This window comes from Drosophila willistoni, chromosome 3R (assembly GCF_018902025.1).
Source record: "Drosophila willistoni isolate 14030-0811.24 chromosome 3R, UCI_dwil_1.1, whole genome shotgun sequence".
Classification (NCBI taxonomy): domain Eukaryota; kingdom Metazoa; phylum Arthropoda; class Insecta; order Diptera; family Drosophilidae; genus Drosophila; species Drosophila willistoni.
This window is the reverse complement of record NC_061086.1, coordinates 8,475,900-8,499,795: the sequence shown is the minus strand read 5'-3', so window position 1 is coordinate 8,499,795 and position 23,896 is coordinate 8,475,900. Positions and strand designations below refer to the sequence as shown.

General features: G+C 38.0%; 1 protein-coding gene across 2 annotated transcripts in view; it reads right to left on the bottom strand.

Moving 5' to 3' along the window:
* LOC6651611 (maternal protein pumilio) overlaps window positions 1-23,896 on the bottom strand; it is a 93,302-nt gene that overhangs the window by 7,844 nt on the left and 61,562 nt on the right. For both annotated transcript variants that reach the window (XM_002073242.4, XM_023180833.2), the window contains 2 exons: window positions 1,650-2,114; window positions 1,073-1,286 (listed from right to left, as the gene is read on the bottom strand). In XM_002073242.4, the coding sequence (XP_002073278.2) occupies window positions 1,073-1,286; window positions 1,650-2,114 (679 nt within the window). The remainder of the gene's footprint in view (window positions 1-1,072; window positions 1,287-1,649; window positions 2,115-23,896) is intronic.

The window sequence follows — 23,896 nt, the reverse complement described above, 5'->3', positions numbered from 1 at the left end:
ATCAACTATTGTGTGTGTGTGTGTATATACATACATATAAAGCGCAAATGCATTGTGTTGGCGTGCCTTGTCTTTTTCTAAAGGCTCCTCCAAGTATATATGTACATGTACATATATACTAAATGGCATGAGTCAGAAATATCAGCAGCTGTAGCCGATGACTCTCTTGGATAGTTTTGTTGCAAGTATTTGCTTGTTGTTGTTGTATTTGGCAATAATAACATTTTGCGTGCTTGCATGCAATTGTTGTTAGTTTTTCCTTTTCGTCTCTCTCTATGTGTGTGTGTGTGTGTGTGTGTGTGTGCAGTGCATTAGATATTTATGAAAAACAAGGAAAATTCACTGCTGACAAAAACACTTGATGACGATGCGGCGGTAATGATGATGATGATGATTATGATTATGATGTTTTTCGTTTAGTTTAATCTAAAAAGCTTGATTTTAAATGATTTTCCTTTTATATCCGCCCTCAAAATGTTAAAAGTCTCTATTTAATAGAGAGAACTGATATGCCTTAATTTGTCTAGTGTAGGGAAAACACGAACACGCAAAAATAATAGAAATGGAATTTGAAATTATAAATTGCATTATATGTATTATTATTGTTGTTGATGTTGTTGCTCGCTGTCACGTTGGCAATGATATGCTGCACAACAAACCCCTCACCATGAAACTGATCCCTTTGCCTTTTGCCTGATTGCCACCTAGATATTCAGACTTTCTACTAAATAACGCATGCGTCAAGTGAAAGTCAGTTCTGAGTATTGCATAATAAAAGCTTATTATAAGTTGTACTTCAATTATATACTATATATATATGTAAAGATATATACATACAGATATGTATGTACATGCGTTATATGATGATTATTGCAGACTTTTTGCTGTCTATGATAATTTTACACAATATGTACATAAAGAGAATATAAATACACAGAGGACTTTACACTAATTACAAATTTTGGGTAGGAAGAATTGGTTAATGGGTTTTATTTTGGATGGTTTGAGAGTTGTACAGGGTTTGGATTTAAGGCGGGGGGCTGGGTTGCTTGGGGTTGGATTAGAAACTTACCTCCAACACTGGAACCATTCTGCTGTGAGTAGAGATTCTGTTGAGCCGTTTGCGGTTGCGGCGGATACAATTGCGGACCCTGCGGTGGTGGCGGTCCAGCACGGGCGGCACCCGGTGGCACAGCCAATACGGGAGCTGGGCTAACCAAACGCATGGGTGTGCCAGTGCGTCCCATTACAAGTGAGCCGCTCTGATCGAAAAATGCCGGTATGACCTGAGATATGATATTTACATAGATTTTTGTACAGGATTAGATTTGGTTGTTGTTTTTGTAGTAGGTTATGAGAAGCAGTGGAAAGAAAAGAAAGGAGAAAAAGAATAAGAGAGAAAATACAAATGGTGTTGGTTAGGGATTCATTTTTCTTTTCTTTTTTAGGCTTTGCTTTACACTTTTCTCTCTTTTCTTAGTCTTTTTTTTTTAGTTGCTTGTACAGAAAATTTACAGGAAAAACTGATGTACACACATATGTACACATACATTTACACGGCTCCCATCACCCTCCTCAGGAGCTTCAAATTTCCCCCGCGATTTTCTTTTCTTATTTTGTTTTTCTTTTGATTGGCGAAACAAACTCACCTGATACGGTTGATTTTCGGCTCCCTGCTGTGAGGGCGTCAACGGGCGACGAGGTTGTGTACTCTGCTGTGGTATCAGATTGTTTGGGTACATGCCCCATGGTGCCACGCCGTAGTATTGCGGCATTTGAGCTGCTGCAATCATGCCAAGATATGGAGCCGCCTCCTGGCCGGGATTGATGACATATGGTGCGGTCTGTTGGGCGGCATACGCCGCATTCTGTTGGGCAGCCAAAAACTGTTGCGAAGCGGCAGCCATTTGCATTTGCTGTTGCTGCTGTTGTTGTTGCTGCTGCTGTTGCTGAGATTGCTGCTGTTGCATGCTGCCGCCATTAGGCACCGGCGGTGCACCAGCTGCTGCTGCTGCTGCACTAGCTGCTGATGTTGCCGCCGCTGCGGCAGCAGCTGCTGCAGCAGCATTTGTTGCCGCTGCTGCTAAGCCCGGATTCTGTGAGCGAAAAAGTTGCTAAAAAAGAGAAAGAGAGAGAAAAGATAATGGTTACTAAATGTTTGCCTCTATGAGTGGTGGTTGTTGTAAGTACTGTGTCTGCATGGCAGATTGTGTTAGGATGCGAAGGCAGGAGCAACATCAGCAGATGCTAATGGATGCGATAATACATCCTTTTCCCCAAATGGGAATTGATTAAGTTTGCATTTGTGGGTAATATAGGGTGCAAAAATGTTGCATTCTTTAAAGTGTTCTTAAAGCAGATTTCTTCTAGTTATCTAATAACAATTTTTGTACAGTTTCACTTGATTTGAATGGATACTTTATATGTGTATGTCTGTATGTTGTTTGTGGCATCCCCATCACTTCTGGGGGTTTAATCTCAGCTTGCTGTTGGCTACTGCTTCTGTGCTCTGTGATGCATGTAAGTCATTTGCAAATGTTGCTGGTGGAGAACAATTTTTCATGGCGCCTTTGCCAATTTGTCTTGCTTTGCATACATGAGGAGAATCTGTCGCGTAATAAGGCGCAACAGCCGTGTCTATATATCATATCAAGAGCGCATATATGCCTTAAGGATAAGTAATAACTTTTCAGTTTCAGTTACACATTTCCCTTTTTGCCATTCTCTTGCTATCATGTTGTTTCTAGCGCACACACACACAAACGCACACATATGAAACATGATAAAGTGTTTTCAATTGGAAAATTAAATCAAATCCAATCAAATCAACATGCGATACTCTTCACGTATGCAAAAAAGAGGAAAAAGAAAATAAGAGTACGAAAAGGAATAACTAAAGGAACAAAAGGGAATAAGCAGAATGCCAACAGTGGAACGCATGACTGAGTGTTGTATTTCGTAGCGTTCCCCTTCTTCTTTGCCCCTTGCCCTTGTCTCTTGCAGTGTTGCCATATCATTGCCAGGAGCTACAGCCACTCAGGGAAAAGAAAACGTGGAGCAGACAGGAAAAAAAGAAAACTGTGTAAAAGGTGGAAAAAATCCGTAATTCGTATGAGTGTGTAAGTGGCGGGTGGGTGAATAGGCACAGGTAAAGAGAGTTTAAACCATTTCCACAAAAAAGAAAAAAAAAACAAAAGCAACCAAGTTATTATTGAACATGAAGGTAGAGCCAGACAGAGAGACAGACACTGATTTGCTTTTCTCATTTGATTTCCCTTCAGGCAGTCTGTACTTTTGCAATATTTTTTTGCTTCTAATTCGTTGGTTTTCACTCTAACTTGGTAAATTATTAAATATTGAGCTTAATGGCGTTACAGATTGCACTTAACTGTGTCCCTTCTCTTTCATAAATTCACATTCCCATTGCATACATATCTACGTGAATATATGTAGGGTAAAGTATCAGTTTCAATTGCCCTAATGTTTCCGAAAATAACCTTAAAACAAAACACACAAACAAATGAAAAAAAAACCAAAGCAGCGGTGGAGAAGAAGTGAAATGACTCTCTGTCGCCCCTTTTGGAGCTTCTGTGTCAATTGTTAACATGGCAAATTGAAGTGAAAACAAACCGAAAAGAAGCCTGGCAAAAGGCTAACAACGACAACAACAACAACAACAACAAGAACAACGATAACAACGCGAACAACTTGGACAACATGGTAATGGTGGACGGGAACAGATGCCAGGCAAAAGGGAAAGAAAAAGAAATCAATGTGAATTATTGATGAATGGTGCAGAGCAGTAACAGCAACAGCTACATCAACGGCCACAGGAGAAGGAGCCCGGAGCTGGGGCAAACGAAGAATGGAAATAAACACGAAACGTGGCAAAAGATTGCAGAGAAGTAAAATAAAATAATAATAACAACCACACGCAAAGTAACCGAGGCTAAAAACTTCCAGCACAGTGAAAATGCGAAAGCAAAAACAACAGCAACAATGTAAAAGCAAAAAAAAAAAAAAATTGCCCAGAAAAAGAAGAAGGGCGATAAAAAGGCAAATATCATGGGGCTCTGTGCATACTTTTAGGCGCGTGACGCGTGAGCACTCCAGGCAGCCCTACACTTACACACACAAGCACATACACGCATACAAATGTATATGTATGAAATAATAATCAGAAACCAAATAAGCGTTGAAATCTGAGCCAGCTCCCTGGTTGCCATGACCTCGCCCCTTGCCCACTCCATCGTCCCACCATTTCCAGCACCACCACTCGTTGGCATTATTAAAACGAAATTGAAAACAATAGCGAGCGGCGAACGTCGAGAGGCAGCGGCGCAGACGATAGAAGGCAAAAGTGAAAAGGGAATATGAGAAATTATGTAATTTCACGCCCATAAGTATGCAATGCTTTGATTTAGTTGCCAAGTGACGTAAGTGTCACTTTACTTTTCCTTACTGCTCCACTTTTTCCTTATTTTGTAATTGAGTTTCTAGTTTCAAGATCATGTTTGTTTATGGTCACTCATTTTGCGGTGTGACCAGTTTATATTTCCCAGTTTGTTAGTAGTAGTCCCGTACTCGGTCACACTCAACTGCTTTGCTGTGTCATTTAGTAGAACAACATGTGCAACAAGTGAAAAACTTCGTCTGCTTGCTTTTCATAATTATTATTTGTGCCATTTTGGCTTTTCCATCCGCCCTCCAGTTTACCCGAGTCCCTCAACCACTATATGCTACCTAGTCACTCTGACATTTTTATTTCATTTCATTTGCACATTCCGTTTGCCCCCGCTCTCTTCACGCTCACTCTCTCGCTCTGTCTCTCTGCTGGTTTTCATGCTTAATAAGCTCCCTTGAGTACAATTTTCAGCGCTCGACTCGTAATGGAAATTATAGCTGATGTCATACACTGGGGAACTCCTCGGATCCCCGTTACCGCTCCTGCGCTTCTGTTGCTTTTGCTCTTGCTCCTCCTCCTGCTGGTGCTGGTGCTGCTGATACTTCTGTGTTTCTGTTTTTGACTCTCTTGGCCCTTGTCCTACTATTCCAACCGGTTGGTTTTGCCCCCAAAGTGAAAGTGAGTCAACCTAAACTACAAAAATGTTCTCTCCATCATGATGTTGTTCTTCCTCTTCTCGCTTTACCTTTACTTGACTTGTTGCAAGTGGGTCGGTCGCTAGCAACAGCAACAAAAGTTCGTTTTTTTAATGTTGCTTTTGTGCTTTTGCCTGAGTGGATTAGTTAGTTAGTTGTTGTTGTTACTGTTGCTGTTGCTGTTCACAGGAGTTGGAGTAAGTCGATGTAAGTAGGCGAGCAGGTGGGGCCCAAAAAGCTAGCTAGTTGATTTATAATTATAGCTGGATAAAAGTAAAAACACACACAAAATAACTAAAAGGGAGAGCAAGGGAGTAATGCAAGCAACATGAATTCGCAGGACGATGTCGACAAAGTTTCAAGTGCCAGTAGTTTTGAGTGTGTGTGTGTGTGTCTGAGTTCTGTTAGTTAGTCTTCAGGTTGATTTGCTGCATTTTACTTTATGCTTTAACTACTTTTTGTTGCTTTTAAATTGATTCTCCTAGGGGAGGCTATGCTTTAAGTTAACTTTAACATTCACTTAAAATTCAAAAACGATGACAATTAATTCAATTAGTGGAAATCAATATTACTTCCACATAACCTGCCATTTCAATTAAGTTAGCACACAAGTTAACAAATATATTTACACAGCAGGTGTTCAAGAGTTCTTCGTTAATTGAAATTACTTGCAACACTGTAAGTTAATTTAATCAACTCATTTTTTTTTTTACTAATTTATCCTGTGGCCTGTAGACTGAACCAAAACGATTTCGAAAGCAATTCAAATTGTTTAAGCACAGACACCATCGAAACTAGAAATACCGTATGAAATGGAGATGGTAAAAAGAAAAAATAAATAAATAAGAAAGAGAAACACAAAACTAATTGACTTTCTAATAGTTGAGCAAATAGTTTAGTTCGCCCCATAAAGTATGCAGCAAAGTTTGTCAGACAATCAAAGTTCGTGCGAGAGAAAGAAGTTCGCTTCAGACAGACAGTCACATAGTTAGAAAAAAAAGGGAAAAAGAATCACCTACAAAAAATCTTTGCCTAAAAAGTTTTTTCTTCGCAAAACACAGAACTGTGTGTGTGTGTGTGTGTTTTTTTTTTCACTCCATCTTTTTCAAGTTATTTTGTAACGGCAAATAGTTTTAATGGGCGGTGGTTTTTCTACCGGCATAGAGTTAAAGTTTTTACTTTACTTCATTTTGAGACAAAAACCACACATCACCAGAATCCATCCTCACCACAAGAGAGGTTCGCCATTCACATGAAAATTTACAGGCATTTGTTATGAAATTCAAAAGGATCTCTACTACGCTCTTTGGTTTGGTTTTTTAACATTCTTCTTCATCTTGTTCATCGTTTGTAGCTGGCAATTTGCAAGGCAATTAAACTTGACGGTGCCGACGCCGTTTACAAGAATTTCGCTTTAGCATACAAACACACACACACAGGACAACACAACGTTGCGTATGCTTAATGTTTGCCAAGTAGTGTAAAAGAAGTGAAATGGTAAAGCGAGTTGAGTGGAAGTTGGGCGTTGGGAGAGAGGAGAGGGGGGACAAACTGCATAAATAAACACTTTGGCACGCCCGCGCTTACTTTTGTAATTTTGTGATTGCGCATTTATGGCTTCATTTTGAAGCATTTTTATGGCACTGCTGCGATGCGGCTTTACTCACTTCCCCCGCAATTTGTTCATTTTCGGGGTAATTTGCAGTGAGTCCTTTGAACCCAAGCTGTAGCCAGCCCAGTCCGCCCGCCCAGTCAGTCAGCCCTGAGTGTTGTTATCGAGCTGCCGTTGTCCTGCGGCTTTTTGCCATATTTTACTTTAAATGTCCTCTTCATGTAAATGTTGCGGTTTTACTGCTGCTGCCTGCCTTCTGCCTGCCTGGCTGCTGCCTGCTACTTACCGCAATGAACGGCGAAGGAAACTCTTTACCCATAGTACATATATCAACTATACGTACAAATTAAGGTCACATTTACTTAACGCTCAATTCTCACAGAAGAAGAGGGCATTGTGGACGAGTGACGGAGGTATTCGATATCATTAAATTAAAGGCAAACCAAATATAAAAGGAAATTGTGTAATTTCATTAATAAAATAACAATGAGAATGCCAACTCTGTGGCAACTGGCAAATAGTGGAATGGCGGCAACTCTGGTCAAAAATAATGTATTCCTTAATGGTTGTTCTCATCTGCTGCTGACTAAAGAGATGATAAAAACGTAGACACAAAAGAATGTATAAATGTAGTTGCATAATATAGATTTAAGGTCAGGTCTTTAAGCGAAAATCATTTCATTCAAATGGAATTCAACTGGAACTTAGTACTTAAATCGATTTTATAAGATATTTGATTATCATTTTCTACTATTGCCAACTTTAGTTATAAACTAGGTTTTACTATTCGTATAGAATTTCGACAAAGTAAACTTTGTTGTAAATTCATAAACTTGGTTAACTCAGTGTACTCATGAATAGGTGGTGTTGACCTATTTTAGAAACTTTTCTTTCCTTCCCTTCTTCCTATCAACCTAAGCACACATATGTCTGCAGACAATCTACAAATTCCTTGAGTGTATTAAATTTATGGTAAGGCGAAGACGAAGGAAAATGAACAAATGCCAAAAGCTGTGTCGGCAAGGTTGTAAAGTAAAATAGAAAATAGAGAAGAAAAATTATGAAATATAAGGCGAAAATTGGGGCGTAAACGAAAGAAACTATACGCACACACACACACCAAGATTTATACACATACATATGTCTGTGCAGGGCTAGAGTGGAAGGCGATGTCCATTCTGTTTAAGTTTACTTTATGCCTTCCTTACAAAAATCACGTTTTGAAGCTTGGGAAATTGCGAGTAACGAGCAAAATTAAAAAGCAATATACAAACAGCAATCACGCACAGAAAAAAGGAAACGAAACCAAATGAAACGAAACGAAACAAAGTCCAAACTCAAATTAAAAGAAAGTGGCTACACGAGAGTGTGGATTTGTGTGGGGGTGCGCCTGAAAGTAGGCATCAAAAGCACACGCGTGTGCGGTCATTAAGTAATTCGGTTTAATGGTCGAAGCCTACCACTCACACCCACCAATACCCACAACCATCCAAACTTAGCAACTCTCCAACTTTCTAGCCTCGACATCAACGCAAACCTACTTGTTGGCTTATAGAATGACAACTGATGAGAATCGAGCAGCAGGAGTATTAGACCTACATAGACTATTGCCTAATGAGCCGCGCCACAAAACAAACACAGCAGGCAAAAGTGCGTTAATGTTTGTTTGTGGCATTAATTTGGTTTACAAGTTGTTTGTGCATTTTTTTCCCCCACCCTTCTGTGTTTCTATATTCGTTTTGGGGAAAATTCTCGGACTCATAAACAACTTTTTTTTTTGATATTGTCACAAATATTTGACTTGCACTTTCGCTTTTTCCATTTTATTATTTCTTGATATGCTGATGAGTTAAGGTTGGGTTAAATTAAGGCTTTTACTCTTGGTTCCATGGCAAAGTACACTTAATTGATGGCTTTTCAGCTTACAGAAGAGCGAGATGGCATCATAGCTGAACAGTGAAGGGCCAAGGACTGAACTGAACCGAGCTGAACAGAGTAATTGATATTTAATTAAAGCGCAGTTGAAGTAGTTTTCCAAGGGATGGTCTAAGTGGTCGTCACTGCAGACAGAAGAAGAACCATGGGTGGGCAGAACTATCTGACAGGGACGGTATGTAGGTAGATGCCAAGTAGAGTGAGTAATGGCCAGCCACTTTAAGATACTAATGGCAAATGCTACACGGAAAAACAAAAATGATTACAACAAAAGAGAAGTGTCATCCATCTACTGCTGGTATGAAAAGCCAATAGACAAATAGAACCCCTAGTTGGTAAGTTAAAAAGCATCAGAGGATTCTTTAGTTCAAGTTAAAATCAATTAATTGTTAGCTAAACATCTGTTGCATATTAAAACCAAAAAACACTCCATCTTCTTGACATTTACAGATTTCAGATATAGCCAGGACGTGACTACGCACACATACACACATTATTGGTTAATAATTATCTTCTTCGAGGGAGTTAATTATTGACAGGCTGCTGCCTTTTTGATATTTTGTTATGATTGCTACGTGCCTTATGCCCAAAATGAGTTGGCAACATTCATCAATTAGTATGCCTAATTAGTTTGTCAAATTGCTGGCAAATGATTATGAATTGCCTCAAGTCAATTTCTAACCTTTTGCTTTTTCATTGGCATGACATAAAATGTCAATCTGATTGGGAAAAATCTCCTTTAATAGTTCACATGGCAAGGACATGTTAGTTAGGAAAAAGCTGGTAGTAAGTAATGAAAGGCAAAGAAAAAAGAAAAAAAAATCGATAGCCTGATTTTCAAGCGAAATGGCAAACAAAAGGCAAGGCACAGCACACGTTTCCGCCCACAAATGTAGGCAACAATTTTTTTTTGCTGTGGCTTTTTGCTTGCCAACATGCATTCACCACCACATCTCTTTCTCACCGGGCCACCATCATACATATTTAATGTAAGAGTATGTGTGTGTGTGTATGTGTCTAGGACATAATAAGTACCATTGCCATGCCCCTTGTATGCCATTTTAATGGCAGAGAAGAAGACGACCCATGGTAAATGCATGAGTGTAAAATGCCAGAAGAATAAAAATGCTAAATGAAATTAAGCTGCATGTACGCTATGGTTAGATATGTGTGGGGCTCTGTGTTTAAATCTGCCTCTGTGTGGGTGGGTGTTGCGGTTTTAAGGCTCGTTAAGCTAGAAAAAAATAAAACTAAATGATGGTTAAGGAAAAAATCTTCATAAAAGTTTAGTCATGAACTTTTTACCACATGTGCGAAACACTCTTGGGATTCAAGCATATGAGAAAAACTATTGTGAAACTTTACTGATTTATCTAATAAAAATTGAATGGATTTAAGCTTTTCAAAAGAAAATATTTATGTGTCATATATTCTGGTCCGTTTCTTACAGAAATCTATTAATAATAAGAATTTGACAAAGCAAAGTGGTTTAAATTTTAATAATTTCAAGTTTTTGCATTTATATTATCATGATCTGGCGTTTATATTGAATTCTTAGTGATAAATTTTTAATTATCTTATCGATTACTCAATAGTTTCTGGTATATCGGTTATAAATCCTTACTTTATTGAACCAATTGACCAACTTTTATATACTTGCCATCAACTATTCATTATGTCATTTACTTGAAATCCCCAGGTGTTTGTTCATAACAAAAAAGGGCACACTATAAATTATTACTTTTATTTTGTTACTACCATACAGTTTCACCCCTGTTCCAATCTCGTTCTCGCTCTTGCCGTCTCTATTATTCTGAATGCGTTTCAATATGCATTGATTTGCTGTCACGTTATCTGGGCAAACATTTCAAAGCTTTACTAACCAACTGTAATGACACTCACTCAGCCACTCACTCTGCTATACCAACTAAATAATCTACCCTGTCCGATGGCATACCCCTTCCCTACCCTTCATGGTGTTGGTGGTGGTGGTGGTGCGGTGGAAGTGTCCTATTAATGTCAGAAATAAATCAACACGGGAAACTTGGCGTAAACTAAACAGGATACTAAGTGTCAATCAAATCCGAATGGCCAGGCGACCAACCGAAACAAGAAAGCAACAACATAGCGAAAGGTGGAGAGAGGTGGGTGACATAAAAGAGGTGAAAAGAAAAATATTTAAAAAACAATTTAACCATTTTAGCCCTCGCTGGCTAAAAAGAAAAGTTTTCTTTTCTCGGTTTTATTTTGTTTTGTTTTTTTTTTTTATTTGGTGATTCTCTCACCAACCGCCAGGCCAACCAGGTGAAAATGTCAACGACAATTGCCACCTGCCGCTGCCAGGTGGCTATGGCGGGTGCCACACGGAGCAACAAAACATTTGCATAAATTTAAGGTAACGTTTTGGTGGCAAAAGTTGCTGCTGAAAGTGATTTACATGAGAGCGCGGAAAAGTTCTCCTGCTGCTCCAACACCCCTGGCTAACCCTTAGTCCTGCAGGCCCCGCAAGTTTGTTGCTTAACTTCAGTTTAACTTTGTATAAACTTCTGCTGCCACGCCCCCGTCATCTTTAGATTTTTAGCTACTTTTTATTATACACATATATATTTATTTCGTTTACTTTTTTTTTTGCTCTTTCTTTGTTGTTGCTTTTATTAACCACATTAGTTGATTTTTGTCACGCGAAAACTTTTCCGTTTTTTTTTTTTGGTTTTCTGTGCTGATTTATGGAAATTTTCTTCACACTTACTTCTAGTGGGAGTTCGCTTTTGTGGTTCTTGTTGTTGCTGCTCTGGCCTGTGCATATTTTAACAATTTATTTATTTAGCACTGGGGCATCGACTCTTCAGCAAAATAACGAAAAAACAACCAACAGGGGTGTAGTCAAGAGGGTTTCAACCAGGTGTACACCTCTGTATAGAATCATCTATTTATGAATATGGTTGATAACAAAGCTTGATCCCCAAATGAAGTTTCTGGCCATGCCCATGACTTGTTATATATTTATTTTTAGCATTACTTATTTTTTTGTGTTGTGTATGTTTGTTTTTTGTTTTATGAATGGCACCTGCATTTAGTTATTGTAATTGGAGTTTGAGGAATTATTATTGGGCGAGCACTAAGGGTCGTGGAAAAAGGAACTAGCGTGGGAGGTGACTGTGGCTTGGGTCCATGTGCGTGCGTTTGATTTAATGAGCCAAGTATTTTTTCGTTTTTTTTTTGTTTTATTTATTTATTTAGCTGGAATTTAGTCAACAATTTGTTTGATTTGATTGTTTCGATGGTGTTTGTTATTCAAACAGCAGCAAAAAAATAGTGTGGGAGGTGTGCCACAGAGGTGTGCTTGTTTATGAAGCAAGTGTCTGGTATTTAAGAATTATTTTTCTTCGAAATTAGTTCGAAGAAATTTATTAAGCGTTTCATTTGATTGATTTCTTTGATCAATATCATTCAGAAAAGAAAAATGCCTTTTAAGTTTATCTAAATGCCCAGTGAATGCCATTTACTACTTTGAGTTGCTTTATTTTATTCTTTAAAAATAATAATAATAATAAAAAACAAAGAAAGGAAAGAAAAGACTAATTCAAAATGGCTGCCACAACAACTGTAAAGGGTAGCCATTTTTATAGGACCGCAACACGCACAGGACGTTGGCTCTCATGAAATTCGAGAATTCTGACTACTATTTAATTTATAAATGCCAACACATGCAACAGCAGCAGCACCAGCAGAAAGAAGAGCTAATGGTACGCACCGCATCCTATATACCCTTACCACTCAGCATATTTATATTCTAGATCGTTTAGGCGAAATTAACTGCCACAGGAAAAGACGTAGTAGTGATTCTATGTGTAGAATTAAAAAGCTGAGAGAAATTTCGAATCATGAGCAAAAATTCTCCATTGAGATTGAGTTTTTGAAAATGAAAATATCCTTCAATGTGTAACATACAACTGTCCATAATAATCCCACCCTTGTGATTTTCAGTGTATAGAAATGGGAATGAAATATTTTTATAGTTTTCGTCTCGTTGGAAGCTTGAAAAACGTTTACAAGAAAGAACAAAAAATACATACAGTGTGTTGCATGTTGAAAAAGTAAACCGAAAAACAAAAAGAGTAAGTAAAAAATGTGTTGTGTATATTTTAAAATAGCATTTTTGGTTTTGATGTGGCATATGATAGCATTTCCATGTTTTATTTGTTAATTTTTTTTCCTTTTTTTTTTTTTTTGGTTTTTGAAATTTCGAATAGAACAAGAGTTAGAGTGGGTGAAGAAGGAGAGGGGGAAATTGGGGTCTGTACTGTGGCTGGGACTGGCTCTGGGGTTAAGGCCTAACAAGGGGACAAGCCCTTTAGCCAGCAAAACGATTTTATGGACATTTTTATAGCACACTGAAACTGTAAATCCCAGACAAGATATATTCTTAAACCATTTAGATGTGTGTGTGTGCATGCTGCAACAGTACTTACAACATTTTGTGGTATAATTTTGGTTTCACTTACCTAGAATGAGAGAGAGAGAGAAAAAAATGTACAGAGGATTAGTTTTTGGGTCACAACTTGACTTGCAAAATAAAATGATAAACATTGAATTTAAGCAAAGAAATCTGTACGGTTCTCGAAATAGTTTTCACTTCAAAAGTTTCCCCTGAAAAACTATTGCACGCAAGCGGAAAATGAGTTACGCGACTTCAAAAGTATTCAAAACGATTGCAAATGATTGGCTAGCTAATTACAAAATTATTTCAGTTTCTTTTTTTGTTGGTGAAACGCAAGAAAATGTAACATCTTTGGAGTGACAGCAACAACAACAGAAGCGAATGTAATGTAAGCAAGTGAAAATTGTTGCACTTCTTGTTTCCGCAATTATCTACACACAAACAAACACACACATATACACGCACAATTCAACGTACACACTTAGACCGCACACAATTTTCATGGTTATAATACCATGAAATATTGCTCATACGCCTCGTCGTGTTGTTTAGTAACTTTAATTAACTTTAAAGTGGATTTTTGTTTGTTTAGTGCTTTTTCTGTTTCTGTTATTTTTCACTAATCATCGAACCGCAAATACACCATGACAGCAACAATTTTATTTACTCAAGTGTAGCAAAAAAACAAAAACTCGAAACTAATCTGCAATTTTTATACCCTGCAAAAATGCTGCACTGAATTAATACTCCATAGAGTCAATTCTAAAAAATTAAGACCACCTCTTGAAAGAGAATAATGTTCTTGAGCAGTTACTGTGATAAACAGATTTGTCTTTATACTAATAATAATTGCTTCTTTTCTATAATTTTATGTATACTTTTTGTAGATAGGGTATAAAAACACACAAAAACAAATGAAAAAAGTTACTTTCATTTCGGGAGAAGGAAATTGTTTAAAGTAAATTTAATTTTTATGGCAATTATATTGTGTATCATTTTTTCGAGCCATTATTGCTGACAATTATAATTTGTAGCCAGGGATTTAGGCTGACCAAATGCAATCAACGCACAAACACACATAGAAAAAGAGGGAGAGGTGCGTAGAGAGGGGCAGGCAAGTGAGAGAGCAAGCATTAAGCCCAGGGCTTACACAGGACTCTGGCCGCATCGTAATCAAAACTTATGTCTGTGGTAAAGCTCTATTCTTCTCTCTCACTCCCTTGTCTGCCTGCTCTCGCTCTGATGACCGAAAGTTTAATGGCCAACAAAATATGTTGGCCAACTCTCTCTTTCTCACACTCTTATTCTCTCTCATTCTGTCGCTCTACTGATAATAGTGTTAATTATGCGCCTGTCAATATGCCAAACATTTTGCAGACTGAAATATATGCTCTTTGCTATATGTGCATATGTTTGTGGCAAGGACTTTTCGGCTGTCCTTTCTCTCAGTCTGGCTGTTTGTCTGTCTGTCTATCTGTGGACTGGCCTGTTTGTCTGTCTGTCTGGCCCAACTAATTGAAGTTTGCATTTTGTCCTTGGCAAGTTTTTGCAGCTGTTGTGTATATGTATGTATATACACAATATGTAGTTCTTCGGTTTAAGGGCGATGTTAGCTTTGCTGCTGCTGCTTCATATTCAAATTCTAGGAAATTCTCGAAAATTTTAATTAAACTTGAAACTTTGTATCTGTAGCAAAATAAAGCGCCTTATATTCTTAGGCATAATATTAAATGGTGGGAGTAATTGGAAGGAGGAGCTGTTTACTTGATTCTACGGGATTCGGAATTGTTAAGTCAATTGGCCTTGCTTTAAATATTATTTGATTTATGAGTAAATGCAAATTGTGTAAATACTTTGTGTTATTGAAATGGGTTTTAAATGGAGAATAGTTTGAAAGTTTATTATAAACATAGTTTTTTTGCCTTATCTATAGGTCTTTTATAGGGTATCCTTAAAGTCGTATCTATTGTCTATTATCCATCTTGTCTCTATCAATAATTTGCTGTTTATTCAACATTTTGCATTCAACACTTATCAATGGATTTGCATGCAAAATGGCCGTTGTCATTTTGTTTATCGAACATTTAATGGGCAACGAAGGGGGTTTTATTTTTTTTATTACTATTAGCACGGCCCATTTAATAAATAACAGACTGCTGCTGGCAATCACATTATATTTACATTAGGTTAGATCGAGAATATTCATATATGAAATTTTCATAAATTCAATTGATATTAAGCGCTTAATTAGTTTGAACTAAAATTGATTGCATTAGCTTACAAATTTTTATTTTTTTTTTTTTTTGGTTTTAGTTTATTGTTAATAAACCTTTTGCACTATGAAATTCAAGTTATTCAGCAGCAGCATCGGCAGCGGCAGCCTTCAACGGTGCAAAATTCACGAAAATCAAGGCAACAAATTTTTGCAATTTGTGGGTGACATTATCATCAACAACCCATGCTCCCATATAGAGGAGACAGATAGAGATATACACTCACATCAATTTGAATGTTTGCCATAATAAATTGCATTTTATAAAATGCAAAATGGCGGCTGATTATTATTGAGGTCCCATTGGCGGGCTGGCCATTGTTTGATTCTCAAATATGGATGTATACAATTTTAGATATTAAAGAGAGAAATTCTTATATAGGTACATACATATGTATCATGATATGCTTTAAAGCCCGACTTAGAGGGGTGTCTTTTTCATAAACCTTTTAAAGTCTCTTTACATTTTTATAACTTTTGCTAAAAATTGTAAATTGAATTGTTTGTTTATATATTTTTGTTTTCACATAGTTTAGTTTAATTGATTATGCCATTAGGCAATCGGTTAGTAAGTTTTATTTTTTATAGATTCATTTTGGCGTCATTTAATAACCAAATCTCAAAGCTCAGTTTTATTAAATACCAAAATTTATTGCCAATGTAGAAAGACCAATATTCAAGTTATCAAGCGCCTAGGAACAGAGGCATATGCCGAAATATATGTAAAAAATTGTTTGCCAAGGGAAACTTTATTAAACGGAAAACCAAGAAAGAAAGAACCTGTGACCAAGCATGAAAATAAATGCAAAAAACAAACAAGAACAAGCTGAAGCAGAGCACATATAATGCCACTTAATTAGTGAACACACACACAGCGAATGAACGAAAGAGAAAAAGAGCAAGAGACACTGGGTAAAAGACAGTAAGGAAAGCGGAGACGGCGATAGGCGGCAAGGGGAGGTGTGGCATGCCTAGCACATGCTTAATGCACATTAAGCTCCGGAGAGAAATCGGGCGTACACAAATTTTGCCGCAAATCAAAAGCTACCAAAAAAAAAAAATAAAGTCTAGAAAAATTAAATCGGCCACAGAGACAGAAGAGGAGAGAGATAGATGTGAGTGAGTGCGAGGGAGATGCTAAATGTGGGTCAACTGTGTTGGCCATTGTTCATTTCACACACACACACAGGCACACACACATACACTTATGCATGCAGTTGGTCGCTTTCTGCTTTAATGTCATTTGCATTTTTTTTATAGCACAGCAAAATGGGCAGCTGCTTTCCTTTCATTTCTCCCATTCCTTTCGCTTGTGTGCTCTTCCCTCTGCCGCAGAATTTATTCTTTCCTCTTACTTGATTTAATTGTGCATAAATATTTTCCCCATTGCCATCGCTTGTGCATGCAAATTAGGTAGCCCCGGAGTCAGTGTGTTGTACACAAGTGGAAATTGTGACCAACAAAAAAAAAGAAGAACGAAATCGTTGCTTTTCGTAACTGTCATGTGTGTGTGTGTGTGTGTATCAGCTCTTGCATAATTGTTGTGTTAATAATGGCAAATTCAATACGAAATTGTTATTTTCAAAAAAGATATCCATCTATTGAAATACATTAATCGAATCAAAACAGATACAGATACACATACACATACCTATGTTAACTTAAGGCATTCAAAAAATGTCTGATTTATTATTATAGATTGCTAACAAAATTACACTCAAATAAATTGTTGCCACAAATTAGTTTAATCTGAATTAAATCTGTTTTATACTTTAGTCGAATAATCATTCTGTCAGCTTTATTTTAGTTTTCATTGTAACATAAATTTTAGAATTTAACATTTATTTTGATGGCTTTTTTGTTCGCTTCTATACACTACTATCGTCGATTCTAATCGGAAAAGCTGTGCTAATTGTCACAGAAGCAGGCTAATAATTAGAAATGGATATGCTGATGTTGATGCCATTGCTGCGTATGTTGTTATCGATCCCTAATCGATTAGCCCCAGTCAAAGCCAAGTTGGAATTTGGTTTGCCCATCCATTAATACGGGGGGTAAAATTAAATGCAGTGACAAATTGCACAAATTAGAAGTAAAAATACTGCTATTTTGCAAAAAGGGAACGTGGTCAGCAGGAGGAGTCAAACATATGGATAGATAGATAGATATATGGCCAGAGTCACTTTGGCAGCAGCAAATGGCAACAAATTGCAAATGCATTTTAATTGGAATTTCGCAACGTCGTTGTTGTTCCAGTCGTTCTAGTTGTTGTTGCATGGCAATTTGTGCGAAAAGTACAAATTAAAAATGCCAAACTAAAAACGAAATCGCATTTAATGGGCAATATAACACAAAAGCCATTTTAGTTTAGGGCGAGTTAGCCAGCCAGCCATGGGTCATGAGTCCATGGGGCTGCCCAGGTTAAATGTTGAAATACAATAAAATTGTGTCCTCTCTGCGGGATATTTTGCAACAAAACTAACGAGCAACATTGTCCACGTTGCCGTTGATGATGCTGATGATGACAATGATTAGATGCGATAATGCAAATGAATCATCCTGCCGCCCCCTAGTCGTAGAGAATGAACAAGTTGAGTTCCCTCATGCAAAGGAAAGAAGAAAAAAAAAAAGGAACAATAACAAAAATTTGCATACCAATGATACATGGAAGCTATGAAGGATTCCTAGAGACACAATGATATATGTATGTATGTATACATCATGGGCCTGGTTGCAACGTGGGCGTGTCAGAAATGGAACTGGGACTGGGACCACCAGCAAGGGTAACGATGTTGTTGCCGTTGATGATGATGATGGTGATGACGTCGTCGTCGGCGTCGGCCAACCCAATGTTACTGATGCTGATGACGTGTGGTTGTCATTAGAGTCGTGTTGATGACGTTGTTGTGGTGCCGCAGTGTCAGTCAGTGCCTGCCCCTTTGCCATGGGACAATCCTTTTTGCCTGACCAACCGCTGGTTCCTGTTCTTCCTGTTGTTTTGCATGGGTGTCGCTGTCGTTGACGACAAAATGGCCACGACCACCGCATTGCACCGCACCGCACATTGACCAAAAATGCATACAACATGGATACAAAGGAAACAGCCCGCTGTTCTGCCTGGGCTTGTTGTGGGTTTTGGAAAGTGGGTATGGTTTACGCTTTGAAAACTAACTACCCCTTTTCCATTTCCATTTAGGCAGCACAACGTGCCGACTTTAATTTCAGTTTTTGCAATTTCTGTCAAATTATATACTGAGGAGACCGACCGACTAGGCGCCCTTTCGGGTGTAGTTCTGGCTGTAGCATAAAATGGCAAACGTTTTAATTCTATGCGTCAGAGTTGCGCCCCATAGAGATGTAGCCAGGTTAATGGGAAATTGCAACGGCACAGCCAACAAAATCCGAAACCCACCAATCAAGCAACCCAATCAAGCAAGCCGCCGACATCCATCCAACCAAATATCCCAGTCACTCCTAGTCATGGCCATTGTCATTTGCATATTAGCCAGGGGAGAGGAAATGTTTGGTAAAAATATTTGCAAGACCTTTTAAATTTATATCAATTTTTATTTAAAGTCCCAAAATTAGCTATTGAAAAATTGAAGGGTTTTTTAGGGAAATTTTCTCTTGATTACAAATTATACAACTTGATCGTTTGTCTGCTTCTTTATTGTGCTCTCCCTTTCCCTACTTTTTTTGCACTCTTTCTGTTTGTCTACATGTGTATAAATATGTTTTCTAGTGACTACAAATTACCATTGCCTTATGCCAAACAAATAAATTCTAGCATATATTTGCATAAATATTTAAATCCACTTTCAGAGCACAGGCAAATCCCCAAAAGGAAGCTAACAAAAAACGAATAACAAAAAAAAAAGTTATATGTATATGCCAGCCACGTAATGACATTTTGATGACAATTTTATTTTATGCTGTTTTTTTTTGGTTGTGTATTATTCTTTATGCAAATCCTTGTGTATCCCACTGGCGATCTCCCCGTTGGCTAACGCTACCCATCTGTATGCTTGAAATGGTGTTCACTTAGCAGAGCAATTAGTGGGACTTGGACTAATAGATATTTTTAAGAGCTAATTTCATTTGATTTTCGACCCTCAAAAGGGGAGAAATTTAGATGCTAGGATGGCTCAGTTAAGGAGGTGTTGGTGGTAGAAGGGAATGTCAACCCTTCTTCGTTTTTGGCTTTCGCTTTTCATTTTTTTTTTGTGGGGGGATGGAGGCAAACGGAGTTATCATGAAAGCACTTTTCTAATTACGGATTCGGACTACGAATTCTGACTCTGACGGCCTGTTGACTGCAATGCAACAACACACACGTTTACACACACACACACACACACACACACAGACACACATAACATTAGCCAGTGAAATTTCCCTAGGCCAATGTCCTTGTTGGCTACTGTTGGTTCTGCTACTGCTACTGCTGCCACTGTTCCTACTGGATGTTATGGATGCAACTTTAAATTGCTTTGCCAGAGAGTTTTTCTAACAGTTTTTACCCCTGGAGGCCAACTGACAATGCAAAGGATTGCCAGCTGCTGTTTGGGGGATACATCCAGCCGTAGTCGTCATTGTGCTTGCTTCTCCTTGGCTGGCTTGCCTGTCCTAGTCCTACTCTTAGTCCTAGTCATCGTCATCAACTCCTACGGGAAATGCGCTCGTGCACTGATTGCACTTTGCCTCAAAAATTTCACAGAGAGTCGGAGGATGAGAGAGACACGTGAGCGAGAGGGAAGGTCTGAGTGCGTAATGCGTTTTCATGGCCTCACCCAGGGGGATACGAATTGGAGAAGAGTAAAGGGATTGCTTTGGATTTGTGGTATGAATTGGAGGCTCGACAGATATGGTGATAAAGTGCAGACATTTGACAAATTAACTGCTTTGCGCCATGCACCGGAAATGTTGCAACCTCGATACGGTTCAATCGTGCCGACACCCATACCATATAGTCGTCAGTCGCCTCTGGCTGCCTGGCCCTTTAGTATGATTCTGTCTCTGGGTCTGATTGATTTATGACTTTTCCATCGTATGATGGTGATCTGATTGTTCTGACTTGTGTTGTGTGTTTAAAAGTGGAAATAAAGTTAACCAAAAAGCAAACAAAAAATATCCTTACTTGATTTTGATTCAAAGCAAGCGCAAAGACGTCATCACTTACCTGGAAAGAGAGATAGAGAGAATTGGTTAGAATATTGCAATTATATATAATTATATGAAATTAATATTGAACTGGTTGAAGGAGTTGGAGTATGAGAAAATCGACAGACACTTAAGGGCAATTACAAGGAAATTCAATTTGTTGCAAGAGTTGTATAAAATAATTAGTTTGCTTTGTTGTCCCGGACTCTAGGAAATTTTCTTTGTTGCCGTTTTGTGACTTAATTCCATAAACTAACCTTTTAAGGGGAAACTGTACTTTAAATATTTCATGAACGTTCGTTCTCTATATCTCTCTCACTCTCTCTGTTATAATTGCCAAGTTAACAGCTATTCTGGATACCACCAGATGACTCCACTATAATTTGGCTCTACAAATTCGACATTAGCCGCCAACGGAAAACAGAAACAAAGTTAAAATGAAATGTGGCCACAGGGCAAAATCGGAAAATTGTAGCATAGCAGCAGGCGCTTAAATTGTATTTAGTCGTAAAATGCACGCACACAAAAGCAGAACGACAAACACAAACACATAAAACTATTGGAACTGGAGACCATATAAGAGTCATAATTTCGACACTAATGCTAAGCCACATGTACGTAAAGAACCAAAAAAAAAAAAAAGAAAGAAAGGAAACGACACGCGTTGTGTGCGTGTGAGTGTGTGTTCCTTGTGACCTTTTGATGTGTGCAGGTTTTTGGGGGGTCGCGGGGGCAGAAAACAAAATTACAGCTGGACATAGTTTGACATGTGTCCAAAAGAAACCATGATAAAGTGACTCTCCTAGCCTAGAAATAGAAAGAGGGACAGAGAGAGAGAGAGAGAGAGAAGAAGTAAGGTGCAGGACAGTCACACACCTGCGACTCTCTTAGATGATCCCCAGTAGCCTGTATGGCGTCACGAACTTCAATAAAAATCAACAGTTTATGTCCATGTCCTTGAGTGGTAGGACACAACTTTGGAAATGTCGTTTGCTCTCTAGCCCCATCTCCAGTTTGGTTCCATAGACCTTCAAGGAGTCTGGCAAAATGTATTGCCTTCTATTTGCATTTTCTATTTATTTCTTTATCCCTTTTTTTTCCCTTTGCCATACAAAATGGGAAGGGAGGTGAAGCTGACAGCCAGACAGCAGCACTTGAGCTTGGCCCGCCATTAGTGGCACGTCCTTGGGCTTCTGTAGTCGTCCTGTATTTGTCCTGTTCTTCTTCCATCACTTTGGCACTCATATTTTATTAAGTAGCAAAGTTGACAAGGGATTTGCTAGGAGTTTGGGGTGAAGGAGGACAAAGCCTTTTCGATGGGTTGAAGGGAGTCGAGACTGTCATTTTGTAAAGTAAATATTGGTAATTTTTATTGAGGATTTTCCTTGATTTCCTTTTGAGCATATGGATTATCTAGAGAAAACAACCCAAAAGCGTGGAAACTTTTCTTTTTTTTTTTTGTGCCAAAATTAAGGACATTTATTTGGCAACTTGAACTTGAACCCAAATCAACCGAAACCGAGAATCGAGCATCAGAACAACCCCGAGCAAAGAAAACCATTAAGCGAAAGTGATGGTGTACACACAAAACAAAAATTAGAAAATACCGAAAAAGCAAGCCAAAGAAAATATTAGAAAACTTTTTCGTTTCGTTTTTCGTCCTGTTTGTTTTTTTTTCCATTTCTGACCTCAACTCTCAGAAATGATGAGGATAATAATGATGATGCGGCTGCTGCTGTTGTTGCTGATGATGCTGCTGCTTCGGTGCACAAATTTGTGGACCTGCGGCACAAATTTGTACAAAATGCAACAGACCGTAAGAGACAACATAAGCGATAACAAACAACAACAAGCCAGAAGCAAGACGGGCGAAAGGAGACGAAGGGCAACATCATGGCAAGTTGCCTCGAACTTTGTGTTCACAGCGGTTGCTAACAAGATTTTGCTGCTGCGTAACCATGGTGAAAGGGCAAGTGTCGATGCATAGCTGAGGAAAATGAAGGCAGCAACAGCAACGCCACAACATGCAAATTTCCAATAGGTTAGGAAAAGTAAGGTAAGGTAAGGTAAGTGGCAAGGCTTAAACTTCACACCGGGTATTATTGGAACAAACTTTCTTCAGCTTCTTCATATAAATGTCGTAAAGGCTTTGTATATCTATTTATTTCACAACACGCGCCATCATTTCATTTCACATCGTTCTCTTTTCTTTACGTTGGGCTTTGTGCTTTGCGTTCAGAAAATATGTTATAAAATATTTAAAAATCATCTCCATGCTTTTCTTGAAATTTCAACAGTTTTGCACTCTTGTTCGTCTTGTACTTTACAAGATGTCCTCTTAAATATGCACATATGTATGTATGTGTAGAAGCTTGTATATGTACATATGTTCCTCCATCCACTGCTTTTTTTGGGGGGCTCTCTCTAGAGAATTGAGGCATAAAATGTAAAAATGTTTCGTGGAGCAGACATGAGACTGGAGAGTATGGGATATGTCGGGCGAAGCGAAGTGAAATTTTATGAATATTTAACATAAAAACAAAAATGAAACAACAAAAAATTAAGGAATATTTATATCAATTTCAATTGCATTTTTTATGTACGAAAATATTTGTATCCATGTAATGCATTCATTTATTTGCTTTTCTGAAAATGAATAAAACTAACATAAAAAATATTGCCTACTTCTCAGAGTTCTTTCGGTATTCAATTGTATCGCCATCTTTTTGGTTTTGCTTACTTGCAGAAAATTTCATTTCAATTTTACGAGAACAAAAAATTAAAACTAAAGACTAACTCGGCATAACTTTTGCAAAAATACAAATGAAAACCATTAAAATGTATGGCCTACTTTTTTGGGTTAACTGAAAATTGAAAAATATTTTACTGTCACGTTTCCTGACAGTTATAGCACCATTTAAAATATATTTATATTTATGTTTCATTTTTCCTGTCTTCTGATGTCACTCTCTCTCACACTTTCTCTCTCTCTCTCTCTCTCTCTCTCTTTCTCTTTTGTTAAAGAAATTAAAAAAGTATTGCCTAATTTTACAATGTTTCCTTAACAGTTTTGATGTCATATTCTTTTGGCGTTGACAAAATGTTCCATCAAATGTGTCACAAAGTTTTACCACACACACACCCACATATACATATATATAAACTCACACAAAAAGACACAAGGATACAAACAGGCAATAAAATGAGAGAGAATTCCACAAAGGAAACACGTCGCAACAATTTACATGAGATTAATAAACATTAAACTGTAATAAATAGCCTGACATGCCCCGCGCCTTCTTGTCCTTTTCCCTCTCTTCAATCTCTTGCAGTAATATGTCTATCTCTTTTTCAGGCTTGTCATGGCAGAACTCCA